The sequence below is a fragment of the Pteropus vampyrus genome, unplaced genomic scaffold (genome assembly GCF_000151845.1).
Source record: "Pteropus vampyrus isolate Shadow unplaced genomic scaffold, Pvam_2.0 Scaffold383, whole genome shotgun sequence".
NCBI classification, from domain to species: Eukaryota; Metazoa; Chordata; class Mammalia; order Chiroptera; family Pteropodidae; genus Pteropus; species Pteropus vampyrus.
The window spans coordinates 1990036-2017362 of NW_011889164.1; the positions used below are offsets into that span (position 1 = coordinate 1990036).

The following is a 27327-nucleotide window of genomic DNA, read 5'->3' on the forward strand; positions in this document are numbered from 1 at the left end:
GTTTTGTTTTGTTTTGTTTTGTTTTTTTGTTTTTGTTTGGAGGTATATTATACACAGCGGTCCCCAATCTTTTTGGCACCAGAGACTGGTGTTCCTATGAGAATCTAGTGGCTGATGATCTGAGGTGGAGGTGAGGCGGTGATGCTAGCACTGGGGAGCGGCTGTAAACACAGATGAAGTTTTACTGGCTGCCCCACCGCTCACCTCCTGTTGTGCAGCCCAGTTACTAACAGGCCATGGACCAGTACCTGTCCTCTGCCCAGAGGATGAGACCCCTGTTATAACAGGATTAAGCGACTGGATGAAGAGGAGGAAGTGTAAGGAACTTGGCTAACTTAAACAACTGCCAGATTTTCTTCAGCTTAAGAAAGTGGGAAAGGGTTGTACTGGATGATATTACCATCCACTAGGCCAGGCAATAAATACGGGTACAGTTTGGGTTGGGAAGAAAGATGAGTTCATAAGATCTACTCCCCTATCTGTTTAAAGACGGTTTAAAGGCAACAGGAAATCTACATCTGGAATTCACAAGCGAGAGCTGAAGCAGAAATCTGAATCTGGAGTCAAGACGCATGAAGAGGATTCACTTGGGTAGATGTTAAGTTGAACTCACCACGAAGCATGAAGGAGAATGGAGCATTTTGTTAGCAAGGATTATGTGGAAGAAGAGGACCAGATGAAGGCAAACCAGGGAGAAGTATGGAATGGGAACCAAGAGATGGATGTTTTTCTGATTGGATGAAAAATATTATATAGTTGTTTAAATGATGCTTTTGAAGTATTTTAAATAATTGGAGATTTTTATTAATGTTGAGTATCAAATACAACCTACTAAATTAAAATATGAATAATGTTTCAGGGTTTTAGGCTATGGCTCCCCAAAGAAAGCATAGATTCACAAAACCTCATCATATATAATGCCAAAGAGAAATTCACAATCATTTCCAAAGAATCTAAGCAATGTATACTATGTCCTATGATTATGTTTCAATTATTGTGCTGTAAAAAAGTAAAAGGACTGCCTTTAAAATCCCATGTGCCTATTGTGATATTGTGACTTATTCCAAGAAATATACGTGTGGTCTTCATTCAGTTTCCGGCACAGAGCTCCTGAAACCTTGGGAATTTCCTAAGCGATAAGAGCTAAGAGTGGTAAAGGTGTGTTGATATTCATAACAAACGCCTTTCTCTCTTACCTGAGCTTATGTTAATAAGGTGACTTTTGGAAAGCACCTAAGAATGGGGGCTGATCCCCAGGGGACCAACATGTGACTGGATGGCTGGCACTTTCAGTGCCACCCTCCACCACACAAACCGCTGGGGACAGGAGAGGAGCTGGAGACTGACTTCCGTTATCAATGACCAGTTACAATGCCTATGTCTAAGCCTCCCTCAAAACCCAAAAGGAGTTGGTGTCAGAATCTTAACTATCGACTACAGATATTATGAGCTAACCTTTAGGTTTTAAAATATTCTTAAGGTAAAACATACAATATTCACAACTGAAAGACATTAAAAATTTTTCATTACCCCAGCAGCACACTTCCATCACTGGCATCAGGAAGCCTCATTCGCAAACGCGACCTCTGTTGCCAGCCCCAGAGCTGTGCTCTGCCATGCCAGCTGCAGGGAGGCACCGCGCCCCATCCTGGGCCTCAGTGAAACTAGTACCTGGACACTAGGCCTCTGCCGATGCTGCCCGAGAGGAATCGGATAGTTCCGCTATGCTTACAAGTGCAAACAACAAAAGTTAGTCCTAGGCCTGGCTGAGGTCTTCTAAACCTGGCACAAATTCACCAAACCTACACCACATCTGAAACTTTACCTGCAAGGGACTCTGAGAAATATCACTTTTACATTAGCCTCTAACATAAGGAAGGAAAGAAGACAAGAAGAAGGACTAATGACAACCCATCACGTCCCAAACACTGGTAAAAGAATCATATCAAGCATATACAAAGAACCCCTGTGAATAAATAAGAAAAATCAAGAAACGCTATAGAAAAAGGTTAAAAGATATGAATAAGTAAACCCAAATGGCTAAAAATATACAAAGGTTTCTCAAATGTATTAGCCATCAGATAAACACAAAGTAAAAAGTAGAACAATGAGGTATCACTCTCCTTCATTGGACTGGTAAAAGTTAAAAAATTAGATTAATGCTAATTTGCTGAGGAAAAACATTTTATACTAATCTGGCAGTGTGTAGACAAATTCAGTAAATCTTCATTTTATGACCTAGCAGTCTCACTCCTGAATGTACAGCCCAGAGAAATTCTCACACAGGATCCCGGACGGGAATGTTTCTCAGAGTGTTATCTGTGGTGGCAGAGAAGAATAGGAACGTAGATGTTCATCCCTGAGCAAATGTTAGACAAAATGTGAAGAATGTCAACAACCACCATTCTGCAGGGCTCTGGGGGGACGTTATCCACATACTACGAAAGGTGAACAGTGCCCCCTGGTGTTATACAACCAAGCAAAATTCTCATTCTGGAATATTATATTCCAGTAAGAAGCAATGACTTTGATAGATATAATTATTTATATATTATACACTGTACTTCTGTATATGTATATTAAAGTGTTTAAACTTTAGCCTCAGGGCAATAGGGAATCACTGAAATGTTTCTAACCTGGGACTGGCCAATCCGTCATTGTATTTTTTTTCCAATTTTTACATCTTTACTGTTTTCAATTGTAGTTGACATATACATTTATATTAGTTTCAGGTGTACAACACAATGATTAAACATTTATATAACATAAAGAGATCATCCTGATGAATCCAGTACCCATCTGACACCATACAGTTACTACAATACCACTGTCTATATTCCCCATGCTATACTCTACATCCCCATGACTATTTTGTAACTACCATTTTGTAGTTACAAAATGTAGTTACCTCTTAATCTGTTTCCCCTTCATCCATCCAATTACCCCTGAATCTGACAATGATCAAAATGTTCTATGTCTACGAGCTTGTTTCTGTTGTTTGTTTCTTTATCCTGTTCTCTGTATTGCACATATGACAGTGGTCATTCTCTGTCTGACTTACTCCACTCAGCGCAATACCCTCTAGGTCCATCCATGTTGTTGCAGATGGCAAGATTTCATTCTTTTTTTATGGCTGAGTAATATTCCATTGTATATGTACCACCTCTTCTTTATCCATTCATCCATTGATGGACACCCAGGATGCCTCCATATCTTGACTACTGTAAATAATGCTGGAATGAACACATGGATTCACATGTCCCTTCAAAGCAGTGTTTTGGGTTTCTACAGAGAAATATCCAGAAGTGGGATAACTGGGTCCTTCTTTGTCTCTTTTTATAGCCTCTGTTTTGCCTCATGTAAGTATTGCTACCCCGGCCTTTCATTTGTTTCCATTTTCATGAAACATCTTTTTTTCATCCATTTACTCGCAGTGTGTGCGTGTCTTTAGATCTGAAGTGAGTCTCTTGTAATCAGCGTATGTAGGGTTCTTGTTTTCTTATCCACTCAGCCACCCTATCTTTTGACTGGAGCATTTAATCCATTTACATTTAAAGTAATTGTTGATAGATATGTAGTTATTGCCATTATATTACTTAGAATTTTTCCTTTGTTTTTCTTCTTCTTAAAGAAGTCTCTTTAACATTTTTGTAACACTGGTTTAGTGGTGATAAACTCCTTTAGATTGTTCTTTTCTAGGAAGCTCTTTATCTATCCTTCCATACTAAATGTTAGCTTTGCTGGGCAGAGTAATCTTGGTTGTAGGTCCTGGCTTTCCATCACTTTGAATATTTCCTGCCGGTCCCTTCTGGCCTAAAAAGTTTCAGTTGAGAAATCAGCTGACAGTCTTATGGGAGCTCCCTTGTAGGTAACCAACTACTTTTAAGATTGTCTTTAATCTTTGGCATTTTAATAATGATGTGTCTTGGTGTGGGCATCTTTGGGTTCATCTTGTTTGGGACTCTCTGCACTTCCTGGGCTTGTCTATTTCCTTTGCCAGGTTAGGGAAGTTTTCTGTCATTATTTCTTCAAGTAGGTTTCCAATTCCTTGCTCTCTCTCTTCTCCTTCTGTTATCCCTATGATACGACTGTTGGTATGCTTGATATTGTCCCAGAGGCCCCTTAAACTATCATTTTTCTTGTTGCTGTTCTATTTGGGTGTCTTCTGCTACCTTAAATTCTAAATCGTTAATTCAATCCTCTGCTTCATGTAATCTATTCTTGATTCTTCCTAAGGTAGTCTTCATTTCAGTTACTGTATTCTTTATTTTAAATTTTTTTTTATATTTTACTTGATTTTTATATCTCTTTAAGTTCTCAGTGAATTTATCTACTCTTCCCCTAAATTCATTGAGCATTGCTATATCCAGTATTTTGAACTCTGCATCTGATAGATTGTTTGTCTCCATTCTGTTTAGTTCTTTTTCTGAAACTGTGTTCCGTTCTTTCATTTCGGATGTGTTTGTCTTTCATTTTGGCTGCCACCCTGTGTTTGCGTCTATGTATTAGGTAGAGCTGCTATGTCTCCAGTCTTAGTAGAGTAGCTTTATGTAGTAGATGTGCTGTGGAGCCCCATGATACAGTCTTCCCTGGTCACCTGAGCCAGGTACTCCAGGTATGTCCCCTTGTATGAATCATGTGTGTCCTCCTGTTACAGTTGAGCCTTGGTTGCTGTCTGCATGTCAATGGGAGGAATTGACTCTCAGGCTGACTAGTTGTGCGGACTAACCATGGCCAGTGGAGGAGCTGTTGTGCAGAGGCTGACCCTACAGAGCAGGATTCCCTTTAGCAGGGCTCTAGTGCCTGCCTTGTCTGCCCTTTGGGTGTGTCATCCTCAGATGTGATCCTGGGTGGTGCTCTGGCTCAGACTGAGGCCGGCCACCTAGCATACAGGCCAGGGCTTCCTGGGAGAGGAAATGGCATAGGCCAAGTTCAGCTGTAGACTACACCCTGCCCAGGGCAACCTTACATGAGCCACCAAGCAATCTGCAGATGGCCGGCACCCACACTAGGCTTAGATGTACCCTGAGAGGCCAAGCCACAAACCAAGGCTGGCTGCTGCTAGTGCCGGGCTTGGGGCTGCTCAGCTAGAGGTACGGGGCACACTGAATCCAGATGCTGCTTGTTTGAGGTTTGTGAACCTTTGAAAGATTTTAGAAAAGTCTAAAGCGTGAGTCAAGACAAGCTGTTTGTATGGAAATCCCAAAAGAAGCAGGTTGGTTGGACCTGCAAGCTGGGACAGACAGGGTCTCAGGGAATTACCAGGGCAGGGCGATCAGTGTGAGCCAGGTTGATGGAGACTTAGATATGGCACTGCGTGGGTCTGCAAGCAGGTGGTTGTGTGTGTAGCGGGGTAGAGGGGGGCTCAACAAAGGAACAATGCCCTCCGTAAGCTCTTCTATCTGGAAGAAAGCTGCCCTACAGCCCTCGTCCCAAAGCCAGACAACTCAGTTCCTCCCCATATGTGCCTGGCAATTTTCGACCTGCTGCCCCAGCACTGGTCTCAGAGAATGAGTTCATCAGCGGTAAGTCCGCGTGCAGGCCCTTTAAGAGAAAGGCCTGGGACTAGAGCCAGTTCACTCAGCCATAATCTCCACTGGTTTTCACAGCCAGAAGAGGTGAGGACTTTACTTCCCAGCACTGGTACTTTGGTCTGGGGAACCCGATGTGGGGCCAGGACCCCTAGCTCTTCCAAGGGGATCACTGCAGGTGAGATATCCCTCCCGATTCTTGCCGCCTCTCACGGGTGTGGGACCAGCCCATTTCACCTCTCTGCCCCTTTTACCAGTCTCGAGATGGCCATCCTCTGTGGGCCCCCAGCTGTAGGACTTCTACAATTAGACTTCAGGCAACTCTCAATGATGGCTATTCTGTAGTTTAGTTGTAATTCTAATGTGGTCGTGAGAGGAGTTAGCACAGTGTTGACCTATTCCGCCATCTTGACCGGGAGCCTCATCATTGTATTTTAACTATTTTACTCTCTTGCCTTTTAGAGAATTATTAGAGAAGAGCCAGGTTGTAGGCAGGAAGAATGCTTAGGATATTAATATTGGGTGATCTGTTCTAGAAAATGTAGAGACAATGGGGACAGAAATTAGAAGACTTATTTCTCTGTTTAAGAATAGAGAAAATGGAAAGACTAATTGATGTCAAGTTCCAGTTTGAGAAGAATGGAAGAATCAAGTAATATGGCAAAGCTAGACAGCAATGCCTTGATCAGGAAACCCAGAAGAACAGTGCTTAGAGGGTAGGAAAAATAATCAGTATAGTTTAGATACAGTCAATCTCCTAGACCTGCAATATCCAAGAGGGACGTGCCTGATGCCCAGGTGAGAGACGGGGCGAGAGATGCAGACCCAGTGTCTATTGGTAACTTTAGTTGGTAATGAAGCCGAGAAAGCACAAAGAAAACTGGTGGCTCAACCCTAGTTCAGTCTAAAGTTAAACCTAAGACCACATTCCTTAGTTTATATTATCCCAAAGCATATGATAATGAAACTCATCTGTGTATTTAGAGTCAAATGAGGTTCTTTAGAGAATCAAATAGCTTCCAAGGATCACTTTTCACTTATATCAGATTTTCAGTCCAAATATCTCTCTACCTGAATCATTACAGTTCTTATTTATCCTCATGTGCCCTAATATACTGGATCTAACAGAGTCAACACGCTTTTGGATTTCTCTAAAACCAGAATAGAGACTGATCAAACCCTGTATCCTGAAATGAACTGGCAGGATACTATCCAAACATTTTATACCCTCAAAGCCTTTAATATGAAGCACTACAAGGACAGGAAGGTAGAACTGGCTTGCAGAACATCTTGGGTGGCTGCAAAATGTAACACCTACCATCGAGAATTCACATACCTTACCTCTGCAAACAGGTAAGTATTGGTCTACAGCTTTAAAAGCAATTATCTACAAGTATATAGGTTAAAAAAAGAGTTGCAAAAGTATCTCTATTGTTATCTCATTGTTTTTATTACTCTTTTAAAAGATAGACTTGTATGTTAATAATTAAGAGACTCATTGCTTATAAAACTTTCCAGAGTATTCAAATGCATTAATTTGGGATCCTGAAATAGTTCTATTCTAGTCCATTTGCTTCTTAATGGGCTTAAACAAGCCACACTTGTTTAAAGCCAATAAAACTTTCTTTAAAAAGTAAAAACCCTAAGAGCTCTCGAAATCTTTCAGTCTTCTAGTCTCTAAGAAATATTTCATACCAGTGCAAACTTCTAAATGGAATATCATGAACTCATAGAAATTATTTCGATAAATATACACAATAATAGAGAATATTAAAAACCTAACAGAAATCAACATCCTAAAGTATACTGAAATAAGATAATTAAAAGTACTACTTTTATTGAGCAGTTTAAACTCAAAGGAAAAACACAAAAGTTATAATCTATCCAAGAATAAGAGATGACTTATATTGTAGATAATAAATCTAAAAGGACTCGGTCAATTTATTTGCTGCCGGTATCAGAAAGACTCCATATACACTAAACCCTTGGGTTATACATTGTACAACACAGCTTTCCCTTTCACATATTTCCATAAAACTTGTCAACCACCTGAACCTGCCTTCATGATTTTGATTTGCTTTGTGACTACAGTTCTTGAAATCATTTCCCATCCCCCCTCTCTCTATACACCTCAGAGACCTAGCCTTTCCTCTTTATTAACATTACCCCTGAGGCAGCAGAAGACAATAACCCAGGCCTGACTAATGGTCATAAGGTCTGGACCTCTGGCAGGCAAAAGATAACATCTGCACCTAGGTTTCAGCTCCTGAGCCCTAAGGTGGACCTTTTGCTACTTTTCCATGAAACCAGAGCTGTCCTCAAGACTTGAAGAAATGATTACCCTAACCTCACATCCAACCAATCAGCTCCTAACGCGACCCCAACCCCTAACACACAATGTCTCATGATTTTGCCCTATATAATCTGTAATTTACACACCATCATGGAGTCGGGCCTTTCAGACCAGGGCTCACACTCTCCATATTGGCCAATCCTATAATAATAAATAACTTCCTTTCGCCACTGCAAACCCCAGATTGTTCACTTCTTTCAGCCAGGGCGCACAGGTGGACGGACTCACATATTGGGGTTCAATAACGCACCCACCACACAGAGTCACTACCTTACTGTTCAAAAACACAAGGCACTAATTTCACACAGCCTAATCAATCCAAATTTCCTAACCAATCAATTAACAATTCATCAAAACTATCAATGTCAAAACATCACGGCTCTCACCATCAGCTATTACCGATACCCAAAGTATCTTTACTCCATGGTATAAGTGGATCCTCCAGCACAGGGATTTTCTTCAGCTCTGATAAAGAAAAGCTCTAAATTTGCAGAGTATCACTAGTAGGAGGAAAGGTAATTGCTGGAACCGTCACCGCTAGAAAATCTTAGGGTTGGATGAGACTTAAAGGAAGCAGCTTCCCAGCAAGACTGTATTCACTCCTGCAACCTGGGAAACTAGGCTACTAAGAAGCGCTAAGAGAGTATTGGCCCGTCAATGGGATACTTTAAAAGGGAGGCAGACTGAAAGACTTCTCAACCTGCACTATCGCCCTAGCAATGCTAATTTACTGATAAACAGTTATTTTCCCTTGTGCGTGTATGTAAAACAATAATTTAAATGAAACAGAATTATTTTCCATACAGAGCCACTACATCACTGAGTACTACAACAAAGAACCCTTTGTTTGAAGTATAAAAAGAGAGCCAACTGAGTACTGTTTCGACATTTTTAAGCATAATTTTAAGACATAATACAGGCTTGATTTTCTCAATTAATTATTCTATTACCCCTGTAAATAAAAGGACTATTTCAGCCCGTTGCAGCTCTGGCGTAGCAGATAATAAAGCTTCCAGGGGGTCCAGGATATGCTGGAGATTGACTGGATGCAGAAGAATGGCAGTAATTTTCCTTGCGATCAACGCAGCCAAGTACATCCCTGGAAAGGAGGAAGACTTCATTTTTGTCCTTTGTCTCACCCACAGTGGAGCAGATGTCAAGGGATAACCAACCGCTCTCTAGCATGGTTTGCATTCTCAGACAGTATCCAACAACTGTTTTATTATTTATTCTTATAATATTGATGTTGTAATACCTTGCTTTCAACCATTTAAAATTGATTTAGAGTAATATTTTCTATGTATTTATATTATTAATATAAAAAAAGCCTTAGAAAGTTTTAAGTCACTAAAATGATATCCAATAACTATCAAGTCACAAGGCAGTACTTATTTGTTTCTTCCTAACGTTCTCTTAGTGTTAAATTTCATTAATATCGTTTTATTACTTATAATCCAAAAGCAGGAATGAACAGAGTAATAAAAGTGTCTCTGTTTCCTTTACCTCTTTCATTACCAATAAAATTTATCTGTGGAAGCTCAAAACTACTGCATTATCATTGCTATTTTAAGATCAATGGACAAAAATAGGAAACGTTGTTCTCTTAACACAGGTTCTATCAAAGTACATTAAACCTTTACCACTGATTAAATCACACATCAATGAAAATAATCAATTGCAACAACCAAAAGAATGTTAGTAATTTTACACTTTAAATTCAGTTAGTTTTAGTTGCCAACAATAAGCCAGGAGACCCAACTTGACTGTTTAAAAACAAAGCAGAGAACGATTATTGCCAAAAACCTCAGCGGGTCAGTGCCTGTCACAGTGACTGGCACACGGCAGGCACAGAACAGATATTTGTGGACTGGTTGCTGGAAGAGTGGATGGTGAATGAATAGAATCAGGCAAGCATGTAAGGAGGAAGGAAAAGCCAAAGGAGGTGAGAAAGAAACTTAAAATCATCCCTAAATCCAAGAGGGACATGAAATATGATATTGACAGTAAGTGCAGAGACAGGGATATGACTTCCAGTTAGGTCTAGCTGGACAGTATACAAAACAAATGAGAATTGAATCAGCCCTTTTCATATGTTAAATCAACAGAGACCAATGGCGTGCCCCAAGAGGGTAAAAACTGCAAGACTAAGTAAGGCACACTTAGGAAAATGAAATGTACGTTCATAGAACAGTAAGCAGATTAACTTGCCTCGAGTAGGAAGTTTATGAAGGAAACTGTGGGAGGTTAAGGTTGCAAAGTCAGGTGTCTGTAGCCGGATGCTGTGCAGAACATAAATACTAAGAGTGTCAACCTGCTCCTTATCCCCATCCACAGTTTAAAAATCAGCACCTCTTCCTACTCACATAGCCATACCCCCACCGTATGCTAATCTTATTCAAACCTGAAAGTAAACTACAATTTCTGATAGTGACAAAAGTGCTTATGATCATAGGAAATTATGAAAAAGAAAACATGATGTATAAAATAAACGATTTGCAAAAAACTAGTGACTAGAAATATTAATTTTCAACTACCATATGAATATAACCTGCCAAGTTTTTAGATACAATTTTAGAGTTGTTTTAAGAATTTGGTTCTGACCACTTTGAGCAATAAAGTTTATTAAGCGATAAACCAGGACAGGAAAGCAGATAGCACTTACGTACCAGGCAGAGTTGTGGGGGTTTTATATAGATGATTTCATTTAATCTTAACACTAATTTGAAATTCCTCCTCCACCTTCATACATGAGAAAAAAGTTATTTTGAGAGTCATTTAACTAAGCAGCAAATTTACCTAGAATAATAGTAGTAAGAATAACGACTGCTACCATCGCCAAGCGCCATTTCAGTAGAGAATCAGAAGGAAACACCGCTCTAAAAGCTCCTGTTCAATTTCAAATACACGTGGCTTATATCCAAATGCCTAAATGCACTTAAAACTAGGCCAGTCCTCAGCTCATAAAGCAGTAATTAAAATCCATCACTGACTTTGATCCAAACCACAGTCCAAAGAAATCATGAGAAAGGATGTTTCAGACCAAACTACAAGGATTTAAGAACAGGACTCCCAGTCCCGGCATATGTTCATCAATTCTATCGATATATGGAACCTAGTAAAGGCAAGATATAGGGAAAAGAACAGCATTTTTGCAATCACCTTTCCTGTTATGGTAAGGCGGATGCATTACATATCAGGAATGATTTCTGACCTTCATTCATTTAGTGGACATTAAGTGGACGCCTATACTCTGTCAGATGCTGCTGCGAGACATAAGACTACTCCTGGCCATAAAAGATTCGGTCTAATAATTACCAACCTATACGAGAAAATTCTAGTGATATAAAAACCAAGATAACCTTCAGAAAAGCCAAAATGAGAATGACACAATCCAAATTCTAAACCCCAAGCCCTTTATTAATTTGCTAGTCATCCAAGAGCTCACTGGTGCACTGGTTTTTATTTTATACACATTAACAACAGATTTGAGTTTCTAAGTACATATCCTAGGTGGGCCATTTACTAGTTTAGGCGACTTATTCCACTTGTCTGAACTTTCAGTTTGCTCAATGGAAAAATGAGGATAAACAGCTGTACTTCAAGGATTATAGATATAGTTATAAGGATTATAGACAATTATATAATGCACCAACACAGAGTGGCATTTAGGAGAAGTGTAATGAATATAGCTAATATAATAATTACTGGATTTAGAAACCGGTAACTAATTGATCGGAAAAATGGAATTAGAAGTATGGAGTGGGGGGAGAAGAGACTAAAGATAGCTGAAAGAATAAATGGCTGACAGCAAGGAAAGATTCAAGAAAACTACACAGATACAAAAACTCTGAAACAGCCAGCTGGAGCCACAAGCCCACACATGTCAATAGCTGGTGAGGGCGTCGCCAACGATTTCAAAGGATGTAACAATGATGAGCCTGAAGGCGACATTAAGCCATTTAAAACAGATAAATTTTTATTCCACGATTTAAAAAGAGAGAAGCATATAAACGACTTTGGAAAGATTCCTATCAAAAGTGATTTATCATTACAAATTTAACACTTTACCTGTCTAAACTTTAATTAACTGCAAAATGCTATTAACAAGCTTCTGCTAGATTTAAATGTGCAAAGAACCTCTCAAATTTCAGAAGCAATTGTTTCTCCTAAACAGTGAAAGAGATGTCCTTCAAACAAATTAACTGGGAAATATTTCAGTGCAAATGACCTAGGACATCAACAGTTCCTTAACAGCTAAAACAAGTCAAGTTCTGGTCTCCATCGTTGCTAAATGTGTTTATATCTGCCAAACAAACGCAAACATGTGACACAGAGATCTCTTTTCATTTGAATTTTCTTCCTACATTTGAAAGTCAGTGAAAAGCAAAAAACATCTGTTCCTTCCTTGCAGAGCTGACAACCTCCATTCTATGGTTTAAAAATAAAAGATGTGTATGGAAATTTATAATGATCGCCTGCTTCAAAAGCGGCTGGCAATTAATCGATTATATGACAGGCAAAATTAAGGCCCAAAAACAATTTCCCTAGGGATAATGCTGGTGTTCCCCAGGCCTCTGGTAATTTCCAAGACACCCATAAAATCTGAAAAGATAGCAAAAAAACAAATGTGATGTCAGATGACAAGAAAACGGCAACAGCTGAGAAGCAGGGGCCTGTGTCAATCTGGATTCACTCCACCACCGAAGAACAGTTTCCATGAGAGCTGCCTAGAGAAAACATGGTTCACTCTGATCCACAACCACCTTTTGCAGAGCCCAAGTACGGCCACATGTCCAACAACTAAAAGAATCCACCTTATTAAAAACAGAAACTAGAAAATCCCCAAAGCGAAGGCCTAAAATTCTATAATTTTTTTCAAGTTTTTATTCTGTATGTTGTCTTACAGTGTTGAACTTCCCAAAACGAGTAATAAGCAAGAACATTCAGACTAAAATCAGTAGATGCGGCTTCTATTTCTGGCTCTGCCTCTGAATGAATCAGTGTGACCTTGAGAAAGTTATTTCATCTCTTTATCTATCTCCATTCCCTGACCAGTTACAAGATTAGGTTAAACCTACCAATTATGTGTGTGGTGTGTCTGTGTGTGGGGGGGGAGGTGTGTGTGTGTATGTGGTGTTTGGTTGTTTGTTTGTTTGTTTATTGGAAAGAAAGTGAGTGGGTGAGATAAAGATGTGGAAACTGCTATACAAATATCTACTGGTCACTGACCAACTATCTCCTCCATTAAATGCAAAGTAGGTAATGTCCATATTAAAACCACTAATTCTGCACTTTTACTTTGCACAGTAAAAAATTCTGCCTAGAGGGGTCAACAAAACCCAAGTACTTCCTGAACAAGACTTTTTTAAGAGTTCCAAATTGTAAATTTGGAAATACTTGGCAAATGAAAATGTAAGTTCCAAGAGTAAACCTTTTTTATTTCTTAAACAAAACTTGAACCAATTTAGTGCCCTATGATCTCTAGGACTCTGACTGATCCTTCTATGCCATCCTCGTCCCTTACCCCCTGCCAAAGAGGTAAATTACTGCATCCTTGATGCTCCCAGAGCATTTTACTGCATATACCTATGTGCTCCTGAGCACTCAGGGAGCCCTGGAAAGGTAGAACTATAGTGGTCTTCGTTTCTCCCACCATCTAGCAATATCTCCTGACACAACGTGGCTGCCGTGTGTGCATGTGCATGCATGTGTGTGTGTATAAATATACCTATGCATTTTTTAAAGGAATTAAATGAATATATTTCCAAAGTCTAATGCTACTAGAAAGAGCAATTAATATTAATGAATGACAGTCTTAATTAGGGTGACATTTTCGCTTTTAGAAAAACATTATATAAATGAATGTTACCTAAATAAAGAGGAAATACATGATTTCTCATCAACATTAAATTCACAAAAATCAACTCAAGAACTTTCCAAACTTCTTCTTTCAAAAATGGTCTTTTGGGAGGGTGGGCTGTTTGTTTACAATTTACCTAATGGGTATTAGACTATGAACATTCCTCTTATCTTAACCTATGCAATAAAGGAGAGGGAAAAATGTTTAAAAAGTGGGGGGGGGGCAAGCATATAAATGCTACTCTTAAGTATAAATATCAATAAATGTAAAACAAAAGATAGCCTATACATGAAAATAAAAATGTGGTCAATCAATAAAATATCACAACATAAACACCATTTAGCCTACTAAGAAGTAGCTATGCTCATTGAGAAATGTCATCTAGGTAATATTTTATAACCAATTTAAACATATGATTTTCAGCTTTTCCAATTACATTTAAAATTTTTAGTCATTCTAATATTTATCACAAACATACTGGTATCTTCATAGATTTTCATTTTTTTTCCTATTCCTTAAATTCTTACACTCAATATTCCACTTAATAAGAGTAGAAGTAAGTATGAAACAAACTATCAGTGGGTTCTTAAGGTAAGGCCTTGGAACCTATAAACCTAGAAGAACAAATGCAGACAACTTGACCTTTGCCACAGTAAAATGAGGCTTCAGCTGAGCTTTACCTGTCCATGAGTCTCTAACAAATATTAAGGAGAAGTACCAGTGGGATAACTGCTTTGGGCCTTCTCGCCTTCACTATCTCCAATCTTCACCCTGTTCTGATTGGCCCACGAAACCAGAATATTAGGGAAATAAAAATTATTCTTAATATTCTATTTCACTATTTATTAATTTTCTAATACCGTGTTTTAGATTTGATTGCATTAGCAAACAGGAGTGATCACTTAACTTCACTAAGTAGTCTACCCAGACTGCTGCAAGACAGAAACTATTATGCACCTAGTTAAATGTATATCAGAGCAGTGGGAGATCACCTTTGGATAGTACTAGAATAAATGATTTGGCTTCCACGCTTTCAAAGGACAATGAACAATTTTGTTCTTTTTCGTGCTGTGGGTGGGGATGAGGAAGGAAAAAGGATGATGCCTCAGCTAACAATGCAGAAAAGGAGTTTATCTGCCTGGTTGACCCTGGAACAGAGAACAGTAGATATTTTGGAGAAATAGGCAGAGGAGCCTCCTCTCTTGAGATGACAGGACAGACATGACTGAGTGGTTCCCTTTACAACGTTGTAAGGAAACAGAGATTTCACTAAGCAGGTGAATGGACGTGAAAGAATTCCCTTCGAAAAAGAGATATGCCAGAAGCGGACTTGGCTTTTCCGAGCCCGGAAGGGTTAGTAGCAGAGGAAGGCCCTGAATGGCAGGCGACCTGCGACCGGGTGCCCCAGCGGCAGAGAGACCTCACCTGTGAACACGTTCTGGAAGCCGTCCGTTGCCGCCGGCACCCCAGACGCCGTGGCTGCCAGCGCTCGAGGCGTCCCACGGTCCGCAGCCGCCCCGCGCTCCAGCAGGTGTGTAGAGCCTCCCGCCCGCGGCGTGCGCGCGTCCAGCTCCTCCGTCCAGTCCGCAGAGCGGCTGAGGCCGCCGGCGAGGCCACCCTCGGCCCGGTGCTTCTTGGCCGGGGCGGCCGCGGATGGGAAGGCAGCTCTGGGTCCTTGGCTCAGGGATGACTCCGGCCGCCTCTTGATCCTGGGGCTCTGGCTGGGGGACTGAGACGGGGAGTGATTGGGCGAGCTGAGCTGCCGGGTGGTGGTCTTGATGTAGCAAGGGGCGATGAGCGGGTAGGGCTTGAAGCAGCGTGGGCTGGGCGCCGGGCTGCCGGGCAGCGAGGCGCCCGTGGGAGCGCCAGGCCCTGGCGCCCCCTCTGCGGCCTCTCCCCACAGCCCCTGCGCGGCCTCTCCCGCCTCCAGACCCCACTCCTCCCCCGGAGAGCTTCGGGGAGCATCCTCAAAAGCATCCTCCTCGCCTTCCTCATCCGTGTCCCCAGCCTCTCGCACGGGGACTTCGGCTGCGCCCTCCCCGGGTCCGGCCTCGGGAAACAGGAAGGCGGTGGACGATGGCGAGTCTGCGGCCGTGAGCTGTGCTACCCGCAGGTCCCGCGCCTCTGAGGCTCGGCGGCCGCAGGGGGGCGGCGGTTGCTCAGGCACCAGGGGCTCGGCGGCCAGGCTCTCGGGCAGGTCAGAGAGCGCGGACAGAGCTTGTTCCGTGTCCGGACTGCCCGGGGCCTCTCCAGTCGCGCTGCTCGGCCCCAGCAGGAATCGGTCCAGGCCCAGGAAGGCCCCGGGCAGTGGGGAGGCGGCGGTGGGGGACACTGCAGGCAGCTCGGAGCCCTGGAGGAGGTGCTGCTGCTGCTGTTGCTGCTGCTGCAGGCGTATCGCCTGCTGGATGTCTGAGAGCAAATCCTCTTGCTCCGTGGCCGAATGGAAGCTATAGATGTCTGTGTCTGAGCCCGAACTGGTCCTTTGTCCATCCTGAGCCCCTACCACAGCTTCCAAATCCTCGGAGGCCGCCGGGCCCCCGAACCCCGTCTCCGCCAGCGCGGGGCCACTTGGACGGGTCGCCTCAAAAGGATCGGCACACTCGGTATCCGATAGGCCCGTTTCGTCTGCTGAGAGGCTGAGGTCCGGGGTCTTGGTGACCAGGGAAGGAGCGCTGTCCAGCTCCCCCGTCTGCAGGGCCTGGGAGTCCAGCACATTTTCGCGGGAGCCGGCAGCGCCTTTTCCCTTGGACAGGTTCTTCCTGATCCTAAGGTTGGAAAACACCGAGGCTCTGGAGTCCGACTTGCTCTTCTTCTTGCCGGGCTCAGCGCCGCCGCCGCCGCCGCCCCCTCCCCCCTTGCCGTGTTTGCCTGGAGCCTTCTTGCCCCCGCTCCCCTTCTTTGTGGCTTCCACATCTCTGGGCCCAACAGCATCCTCCGCGCTGCCACCGCCGCCTTCGTGAAAGGCATCACCTGCGCTCCTCTTCGGCTTCCCATCCTGGTTCCCCATGTTGCACTGCAGCTGCTGCACCGCCGCGCCCCCGGACACTCAGGCCATCCCGGCCCTCCTGGGCCCCAGGCCCGGGCGGGAGGAGGCTCCTGGCCAGTCGGGCGGGCCGGCAAGCAGCTAGGAGGGGAGGCCAAGGCGAGCCCGACTGGCCCCGCTCTCATCCGCCGCCGCTTTGCACAATGCGCGGTGGTTGCGGCTGCGACTGCAGCCGGGGACCCGCGGGGCGCGAACATGCTCAGTGCAGCGCGCGGCGCCAGCCAATGGCTGCGCGGGACGCAGGCAGGGCCTGGCTCGCAGCCCGCGGCTGCTGCTGCCGGCCCACGCCCCGCGAGCGCGAAAAAGCGTTTCCTGCGTCTCCGCGACTGTAATCCCCGCTGTGCGAATTGAATGCATCGTACCCTCCCGAAGAGCTCGTGCTGGAAGATGCACACAGAATTTCAAAGCTCCGGGACCTGCCACAAGAAAAGTTAAAAAGTCTAAACAGGAATGGGAAAAAAAGCCAAATTTCAGTTTAGAGGTGCTAAACCACAGACACTCGCCCAACCTGCCTTCGTAAGCATGGCTCTTCAATAAATATTTGTTGGGTGAATGGAGTGTTCCTTTCCTTAGTAATTAATCATCTTGAACACTGCTATGTTTGAACATATGGTTTAGGAAAAGTTACTACTCATAGTGCTGCTTTTATATTTCATGCCAACCTTACATGTCAGTGGGAAAACGGCTATCATTTCAAAAGGATATATTTTTTTTTTGACATAATGGCTAAATGGGGTAATCAGGAAAAAAAAAAAGAGACATTAGAGTTGATTAAAATGCTAATCTCTAAAATTCTATGTTTACCATATAAATCAAACAGAATTTGTATTTTAAAAGAGTGCATGTCCTATAAGTCCCAGGAGGTCAAACTCATCAATATTAAACATGTCTCTATTGTTGCTGCCTGTAAAAAGGAAAAAGACAAAAAGGAAGCGCCCTTGGCACAAACACGGGAAAGTAGATGTTAGGCTATAAATCCACTTTCTCAAGCAGACCCTCGAAAGCAAATTTTGTCTTTGTTTTCATTTTAAAAGTTTGCAATAGTTCACTGTGATGGAGTTTGTTAACATTCTGGCTTCATTATTAATATTAAAATTTCCCTCCTTATTAATCTTGTCGCTATTTTATTTATTTAGGAAATTTAATTACCTAGATTTCAAAAAGCATTTTTAAAAATCATTGGTATTTTAAAAAGCTCCATGCAGTAAATAAAATAAAATTAAAGTGACATTAATCGACAACGTTTCAAGTAATTTAGTTAGAAGTCCATTGTTAACCACTCTGCAATTATGTAATAACTATCCAACATGTTAGTATTTTTAAAGTAAGCACAAAGGAGGAAAAAGAACTACCTATGATGCAATTTAAATGCAGCAAGTAAATGTTTGCATATTGCAAACCAACATTTTAAACCTCCTTCCTTAACTCTTTTGGTCAAAATTAAAAAAAAAAAAATTGGTCCTGTAAATCCTTGATGGAAAATCATTGTATAGCAATAATTACTTTTTTTAATCTAATAGTTTTCTTTAAAATAGATGATCACATAAGGGCAGGTGGCCAGTTGTCTTCAGGTGGCCCTTTTGAATAAATTTTTTTTTTTTTTTTTAGAAATCAACTTTAATAACTTTGCCAGGGTAATATTCCAGTCTTCGAGCAATTCTGGAGTGTCTGAAAAGCCTTCATTTCACCTCTTCCACAAGACTACTCTTCTAGATTGTAGGCTCCTCAAAGGGCACAGTTTGCCTGAGGCGATTAGAATTTTATGCTTCTTTGAGTGCTGAGATATTGTGAATCTCGATATTTGCTCTGTCTTTAACAGGACACCTTTAATTCTGAACTATTTGTTTCCTTACTATTTTCTTCTCTGATATATCCTACCAGTTCTGGAGACAAAAGAAGAGAAAAAGGAAGGCAAGGAGGGAGGAAGGAAGAAGAGAGGGAAAAAGATTTAGAGAGAAGACTGCTGATTTTTTTTACCTCCTTCGAATGTAAAATAATAGATGATGGTTATGTAGCAGGCTACAGTTGGTAAAGCTCTATTATATGCAAAATTTTATTTGAAACTCACGCGTGCATATCAAATGTAGGTAGGTACTCTCAATCCAATATAATTAATGAGTAAGCTCAGACTAAGGGATTCGTCCAAGGTCACATATCAGCAAAAGCAATACTTAAACCTACAAATTAGATTCCAAATTCTTTATAACGAACAACACTACATAGTTTACTCTTTCAGGGACTGATGAGGGCATCATAAAGGCAACCTGCAAAGCATCCCTTGGTATTTAGTAGTCCCAAAATGCCTGGAATGTGGCTTAAGCTTAACTCCATTCAATCAGGAAAGAATATCACACTGCAAAAAACACGTTTAACAAATAATTACAGATCCGAATTGTGCCCAGCCATATACTAGGTGCCTACAGAGGGACTTCGATATGAACTTTAAAAATAATATTTTAAAATAGATTGGAAAAATTTAAACAAATATTGAACTCCAGTTTGTAATATGTATAAATGGATATAGTTGGAATAAATGTACTGATCTCTGCATCTTGCTCTAAAATGCATCGAATAAATAAGATGCCTTAATGATAGATATTATGGACAGATTCGCAATATAGCAATTATAGTAAAATTTTAATAGTACAATTTAGCTGATGGCTATATGGGTGTTGCTATAAATACTTTTTCAACTTTTTGTATGTTCAAAATTGTTCATAATAAAATGTTGGGCTGCAGGAATGAGTGAATTTTCCAGCTTCTTTGAAATTAAAATCACGTAATGGTTAACGGCACTCAATAAACACTAAATGAATAAACAACCTTCCTCTCTCCATTTTTATCTACCTGTTTGTCTGAATTACATGTCCTTTCTTTCTCTCTCATCTTTCAGCTGTCTTCCTCCATTACTCTCTCAATTCAATATGTCTCAATACTGAAATATTTTTGTTACTTGTTCTTTTAGTTTTCTCTCTGCTTACCTTGGTGGAATGTTTGAGAATCTCCAACAAAACAATCAGATTGCATTTTACTTATCCAGTTCATCTTCTCCAGCAGGTGAACGACTTTCCCTTAAAAGACAACTCTGCCTAACATCAATTACTAAGACTGTCTCCCAAATCCACCTCTCTGTCTTGACTTCATATCTCCACGCCAGACCCCAGAACTCACTTATTAGAGAATACTTCTACCATCACCTCCATTCAAACCCTATGTGTCTGAAATGGAACTCATCATCTCTTGCATACCTCATCCTCCTTTATTTTTCCATTCAGTAAAAGTACCACAGTCTCTCCAGTTGCCCAAGCCAGACTTGTTGCTAATGCCTCCCCGCACCCCAGCCTCCACATTTTACCAGTCACAGAGACTTCTCTATTCTTCCTCCTTAATGTCTCTGAAATCCATTCATATTTCTCATCCCAACTGCCACTCTTTGCCTCCCTCTCACCCCCACCTCCGACTCCCATCTGTTCTCTCACATTATCATCAATGCCTCTCAATTGGGGTGATGATTCTGCTCCCCAGGGGAAATTTGGCACTGTCTGGAGACATTTTTCATTGTCACAAAGGGAGGGGGGATGTTAATGGCACCGGGGATGCTGCTAAACATCATGTATGAGACAGCCTCCACCTCAACTAAGAATGATCCTGCCCAAGAGGTCAATAATGCTGTGGTTGAGATACCTGCTTTTCATGAAGCCTCGTACCAGAGCTGACAGTCAACGAATGTTCACTGAATGAGTGAAAGAACAAACATTCTTTCGAAATCACATTTCTCATTTAATCAAGCCAAATCAGAAACTCAAAAGCAGAACTTAACAGCACACAACGAAGGTTTTAAACACTCGATCGTACTAAATATTTTACATGGGGAATTAACTTTTCTCTGGGACATTCATACTCTATAAAATGAATCTGTATAAATATTATAATTCTCCACACACTTGATAACATTTCTTACCAGAAATTTTGTGTTAACCAGGACAGAATTCCTAAAGCTCTGTTTATACAGAGAACTATGTACAGCACAAACAAGTTGAATTTTTAACGTCATCTTTCTTTTTATTACCAGTGCGGCACTTAGAAATAAAATATTTACGAGATAGAGAAAAAGTCAAATATTATTTCCCCAAGCAATATAGTATGCACCATAAGTTCGTTTCTATACTAGAGAAGAGTTAAAGGTAAAGATTCTAGGTGACATATGTTCCTCCCCGACACAAATGGAACTTAAATTTCCTTCTTAGATATGTAGGCATACTTTAGCTTTCAATACATATTAGCCAAAAAGTTTTTGAAATATTCGTGATTGAGAAACAAATGAAATGAAAGCATTAATTTTATTCATGTGTCACAAGGAATCTCCTACAAAGCTGAAGAGTTCTGGTGTTGAATCTCTAGATGTACCCTTTGTAAGTGAAGTTGGCCTTTCTACTTGAGGAAACAGTGAAGATAGGGATTTTATAAAATGGAGTCACTTTAATGAGGCTGCTAAAATTATTAACATTATGAAATTTGAGGCATGAGGAAACAATTGCCCTAACTAACCTGGAAACTTAAACTTTTGAACTTTCTGGTCCTGCATCAGTGCCTGGATATATATGTTCACTATATGTCAACACCTGGATACACACCTGGCCTCCAGATAAGCCTCTGATTATCACCCTCCCCCGCTTGGAAGGACTCACATTTCCAGACCACCTGACAGCCATTAGACCACTGGGTGTGACCAGACCTCCTGATGACCATCTTCCGGCCCAACTAGCATTCACCATCCAGACCATCTGACATCTGACTGATAATCGTCCTGGGCCAATCCTAGAGTAAAGAAGACAGGACCGATCATTCGTAAGAATGCACTTTTTACTATAACAACTCTTACTTTTCTTTCTTTTTCAGAACACTATGGGTTTTTACCTAGCTATGTTTCCAGTTCTCAAACTCTAAGACCCTTGGATAAATCTTTATCATTCGTTTCTAGCCAAAGCTTCCAGACTCCTTTTGAATTTGTTTGACATACTTGAAGGGGACAATGCAGGAATTCTTAAGTAAGTTGTCAACCATTCAGAATTATCGATAAAAAGCCCACGGTAGGATTTCATTTTTTATGGCTGAGTAATATTCCATCGTATATATGAACCATCACTTCTTTATTCAATATCTATTGATGGGCATTTAGATTGCTGCCATATCTTGGCTATTGTGAATAGCGCTGCCATGAATATAGGGGTGTATAGATCTTTATATAATAGTGTTTTGGTTTTCTTTGAATAAAAAAAATGAAATCCTACTATTTGCAATGACATGGATGTACCTAGAGGTTATTATGCTAAACAAAATAAGTCAGACAGAGAAAGATAAATACCATATGATTTCACTTATATGCGGAATCGAGGGAAAAAAAGAACAAACTAATCGAAAACAGACTCACAAATACAGAGGACAATCTGGTGACGGCCGGAGGAGAGGAGGTGGGAGACTGGGAGGAAGGGATGAAGGGATGAGGAAGTACAGATTAGTAGCTGAGAGATGGACAAGGGGATGGGGAGCACGGCATAGGGAATGTAGTCAGCAATAATACAATGGCTAGGTGGAGAGCCAGATGGGTGACAGAATAATCGAGGGATCATTTCATAAACTATATAACCAATGTGCTGTATACTTGAAACTCATAATAAAATAAAATACTTTTTTTAAAAAGCCCACTCTGTCTCAGCCCATAATATACCTTGTTCAGGTACATCATGGCAAGAAGCAACAAAAAGCATTCTAAGGACAGAGCCAATAAGAAATTACCTTTGAGGACGCTAATCCTTATCCTTAGAGCAGCACTCTCCAGTAGAAATATAATGCGAGATTCATCACATGATTTTAAGTTTTCTAATAGACACATTAAAAAGTAAAAGGAAACAGACAAAATTAATTTTAAGAATATATTTTGCCCAAAATATATCCCAAATATCTTAACAACAAATAAATAAAAATTGAGACGATATTTTACCTTCTTTTTTATATACTAAGTCTTTGAGATCCAGTGTGAATTTTATACTAACAGCAACATCTCTGTTCAGACTGGTCACATCGCAATTGCTCAATAGCCACATACGGTGAATGGCTACCTCTTTCTGGACAATGCAGCCTTCGCCTTAAATTTTCCAGAGCTTATCGAGCAACTCGTAGAATCTTCAAAGGCTGATACAAATTGTATTATTGTTTAAAACAGTGTTATGTATTTCGACAGACTTAAAATGCCATGTAAGTATTACAGCACTACATGTTTTCAAATACAAGCATGACATTTCTTATTTAACACATCGTGGGTGAAACGCTACAAACCGTTTTAAAACGATCGATTTAACAGAGTTTTAATAAGGGTAAGTCCCTTCTCTTGACAGAGCTTGCCACCACTGCAGTAAAGAATTCATAAAACAGGAAGGACCGTGGGAAGAGAGTCTCGTAAAAATCTGGACAGAAGAGAGGAAACTATATTCCAGAGAGCACTAGGTTTTAGTAACCCTTTCTCTGCCTTAACTACCAAACTAAGGACTGCTCACAAAAATTAAGCCAAACACAGTATTTTTTATTAAGCCAAGAAACCACAAATAGCATGCATACATGTGTTTTTCCTCATAGACATTAGTTTGTCTATGCATATTCCAGAAGATGATTTTTTTTTCCATTAAAAGTTTTTTAAATGGCTTGGATATTTATCAAGGTAAGGAGGACTTGATAGACAGTGGAATTTAAATGTTATTCATTTCTTCTTATTTTAAAAGTGCTTCAATAAGTTTCTGAAAGTTTGTCCAATAAAATAGTTGGAATTCCCAGCATTTTCTCATAAGATGAGAAATCTCATCAGGACCGTTAGGTGGACAAGGCAAGCATTTTCTTTCTTCTAAAGTATTCGCAAGTCTTATTACTGTCACCTGGCCATGAGTGAGGCCTACCATTTTCATGACTGGTATCTGAATCACAGTAAATAAACAGCTCATGAGGAGTCAGTTGGAAAGACCAGACTTCAGAGGGGATGTAAAATTCACACCGAATCAAACTTTCTGGAGCATACCAAAACACAGCGCTCTCCTGAGCAACCTTGACTGTATAGTCCTCCTTACGGTTTCAACTGCTTTGGTTAAACCAAAGTCTCCAATTTTCACTTGGTGTTCACTCTCAACAAGGACATTTTTTGCTATTAAGTCTCCGTGAACATACTGTCGTGAACCCAAGAAGTCCGTCCCCTTACGAATTTGAACAGCTTATTTTAACTACTGTTTGAAGTCAATTTTGTTCTTATTCTTTGGAAGATATTCCTTAAGGCTTCTGAAGGCAGAAATCCCATGCTGAGCTTAATATCATTTCCTCTGTCTTCTGTGCAGATGCTTCTGTACTTCACAATGTTGTCACGATGGAGGTTCCGTAACATTTTGATTTCCTTCTTCAGACCCGCTATGTGATCTGACAGCCAGCCACCTGTTCCTCTGTATTGTCCTCTTCAGGGTCATACCTGCAGAGGTCAACTTTCTCAAAGTGGCCTTTTCTCAAGTTACGGATCCTCTTTAAGAACCGTTTTTCAAAATATGTGGGATCTACTTCTGTTACTGGCTTTTCTTCTGAAACAATGTCTGGATTCTGCTCTTCCAGTTTACTGATGCCTCTCATGATGGTTTGAAAAAAGTGTCTCTGATTGGGATCATAGCTCATGCAACAAGACATAAGGTCAGCTAGCTCTTTATGACACAGTGTCACTGGCCTATACTGGCTTTCTTAGAATCTTTTTCAATCAGTGTCTTGTCTTTCAGGTGGATCTCACCACTGTAGCAGATTTCCCAGAGTGTAATTCCAAAGCAACACTTGCCAACGCCCATGCTTGGTTCTTGGAATCTTCGACACACTTGGGAGCAATCCATGGGATTCATTCTGTACATTCTTGAGGGGGATGTCAGGGTCTCTGAGCTTCATGAATGGGCTACACTTGCTGTTAAAACCCTCGCAGGCCAAGAGGACCTTTTTCATGCACAGATTTCCATGGACCAGGTCTTTAACCTCCAAGTAACTCAGGGTGCTGACCAGTTGCATAGCAACTTTGAACTTCCACCATGATATTCTCCATGTCTCTAGGACATGGTTGCCATAGAGATACATGATATGTTTGTGGGAGATCTGTCTCATCATGATGGCTACCTCAACGAAGTCCAGAGAAATGTGCCTGTGGCCGGAGTCTAAGCCTCTGAGGATCACTTTTATCCTCTTTTCTTCAGAAGTTCCTTCAGCATCCTTATAATCCACCAGGGTCCCAGAGTAGATGTGTGTTCATGTGCCTCTCCCAAGGTGTTCCCCTTGCATAATGTCTTTCTTGAAGGTCCAATCAATACTCCTGGAGTAAATAGGCTGCCACTCCTGGGCTTCCTCAGCAGCACCAAGCAGAACGGAGATTTCTCAGGGCTTGGGCCGGCAGCAGCTCTGCAGGACGAAGCCGACGTCCATGCACAAGATCTGCTCGTGAGGTCCCTCAGGCTGGGAAAGCTGCAGTCTGAGCCGTGCAGACTGTAGTGACCTTTGTGTGCCTCGACCTGAGAGTTCTGGAACTGTTTCTGGTCCCCGGGCACCTCAAGTTCTTCAAAGCTGGTGTCCGTCATGAGGATGTTGTCGGAGACGGTGCTGCTCCGCCATAGCTCACACATCTCCTCCTCGCTTCATTCTTGCTGCAATTTACTGGTGGCACATTCTGTGCAGATTGCACCATGACAGCCATTCTGCATGTTGTGGGCGATTACTGGGGTTGCCACCCTGGTGCAGAAGTAATGACGGGTGCACCTGCTGGGAGCCGAAAGTAGCAGTCTGCCAGGGACATAAAGGACAAAACCTCCTCGTGGGGAAAGAGCTTCAGTTCCATTTTTTTGTTGCCCTGCTTAGTAACACTGACCACAGATTCCTTTATCACAATGTAAGCGATCTCAGGGAAGTAGCAAAAATTATTCCGTTCTTCTTAGATTTTGTTTTTCTCCTCATCCTCCTTGTGTTTATTTTCCAGGTTTTTCTGTTTCAGTTTATTTTTTATTTTTTTCCTTTTCAACAGGAACGACATTTGGTTTCTGCCTCCACTGGATTCCAAGATTTCCAGTCACCATCGATTCATAGTAGAGAACATTTCCACTGTCATTTGGATGAAACCAATTCATCTCATTCTCTGATGAAATAAGTAACACGGAAATCTCAAATATTTCAGCACCCTAATGTTTTGTCAAAGTCTCCAGGGTAGCCAGGTATTTCACCTTCGGGTCATGTGTGGACACACTGCTGTCACAAATGGTCTTACTAAATTCCTTTAGGAAATCCTTTATTCACATCCTTGTGAGAAGTTTTCTCTGTCTGATGGACTTATTCAATGTTTCTGGAATATATCACTTGTAGCTGATGTCTTTGGGAAGTTCTGGCAACTGTGTCTTTATCATGGTGTAGTGGGAGACAGCCAAGATAGCCATTCCCAGACATTCCTTCTCAATGTCATACTCATCCTGCTCAGTCTTGTGGTCTCGAATAGGAGCCAGGCATTTGGCCAAATCATACTGTCCCTAAGCAAGCAGATACTTCAGGAAGCTGGCATCAAGGAGAGGGGGTGCTTCTCAAACTTTTGTTCTCATAGCCTTTTTCTGCTTCTTTGGAGAATGTCGCCATACCGGCTGCTCATTATCACTGACCCCATGCCAATTGGTGAACTAGAACCTCATCCGGTAGTTGAGCCAGAGGGATGTCTGTGGTCAACAGTGACAACGTGGCTTGGAACATATCAGAGTTTGGTGTCATCACGTGGAGCGAAGAGGTTGTGACACAGAGGAGAGATACTAAATCTTTCTTAAAAAAAAAAAGCCCATCTGAGGTTCTTGGATCCCACCTGATGCCCACCTTGCTAGCCACAGTCAGAAACATTTTGGAGGCTGAGAAGTGCCCAGTCTGTCGCAGTATTCCTGTGCCGCCCTGATGGACCAGCTCCCTGTCTGACAGTTAAAAGAGTATTTCCACCCCTGGGTCAGGGACTTCCAGGGTGACCTTGGTCTTGGAGCTCCACATTTTAGCTCAGAAAGCCATGGCATTGTGGTCCTCTTGTATATTTAGATATTGCATTTATTTGGCTGTCTAGTGTCCCCCAAAAGCAGACTGGATTTTTCCTCTCTATTTTCCAAAGCCCGTTCAGAGCTGAGCACTTCCGTGTGTGCACACACAGGGGTTCCAGCTGCCTGCTCGCTAAGTGGTCACCTCGCAAGGCCCCTGGGTGGGAGTGCCCGAGGCAGAGGTGGGGGCACAGGGTGGGTGACCTAGGCATCGACTCAGGCCTGCACAGCCTGCAGTCTGCTCCGGAAGACAATCTTAATATTGATTTAAAACATGCGGCTCCCTAAAATCCCCATTATTTATACATTTTAAAATATGCTTTTACATTGACTTCTAAATGTCAACATTTTCTCTTAGAATGTAAGAGTCAATTTAGCTAATTATCATTCTATAGAAAAGGACCAAAAAGGGTGAAGACGAGAAAATAAAT

The 27327-nt window shown here is 41.5% G+C and overlaps 1 protein-coding gene and 1 pseudogene across 3 annotated transcripts in view; both read right to left on the reverse strand.

Annotated features, from left to right (window-relative positions):
* Positions 1–16958, reverse strand: part of FMN2 (formin 2) — a 402924-nt gene extending 385966 nt beyond the window's left edge. For 2 of the 3 annotated variants that reach the window (XM_023523198.1, XM_023523197.1), the window contains exon 1: positions 15170–16958. In XM_023523198.1, coding sequence (XP_023378966.1) covers positions 15170–16751 — 1582 coding nt within the window. In that variant the 5' untranslated portion in view covers positions 16752–16958. The remainder of the gene's footprint in view (positions 1–15169) is intronic. The other variant, XM_011380009.2, reaches the window with a different exon arrangement.
* A 6593-nt stretch (positions 16959–23551) lies between these two features.
* Positions 23552–27001, reverse strand: LOC105305417 (annotated as a pseudogene).
* Between the last annotated feature and the right edge of the window lie 326 nt (positions 27002–27327).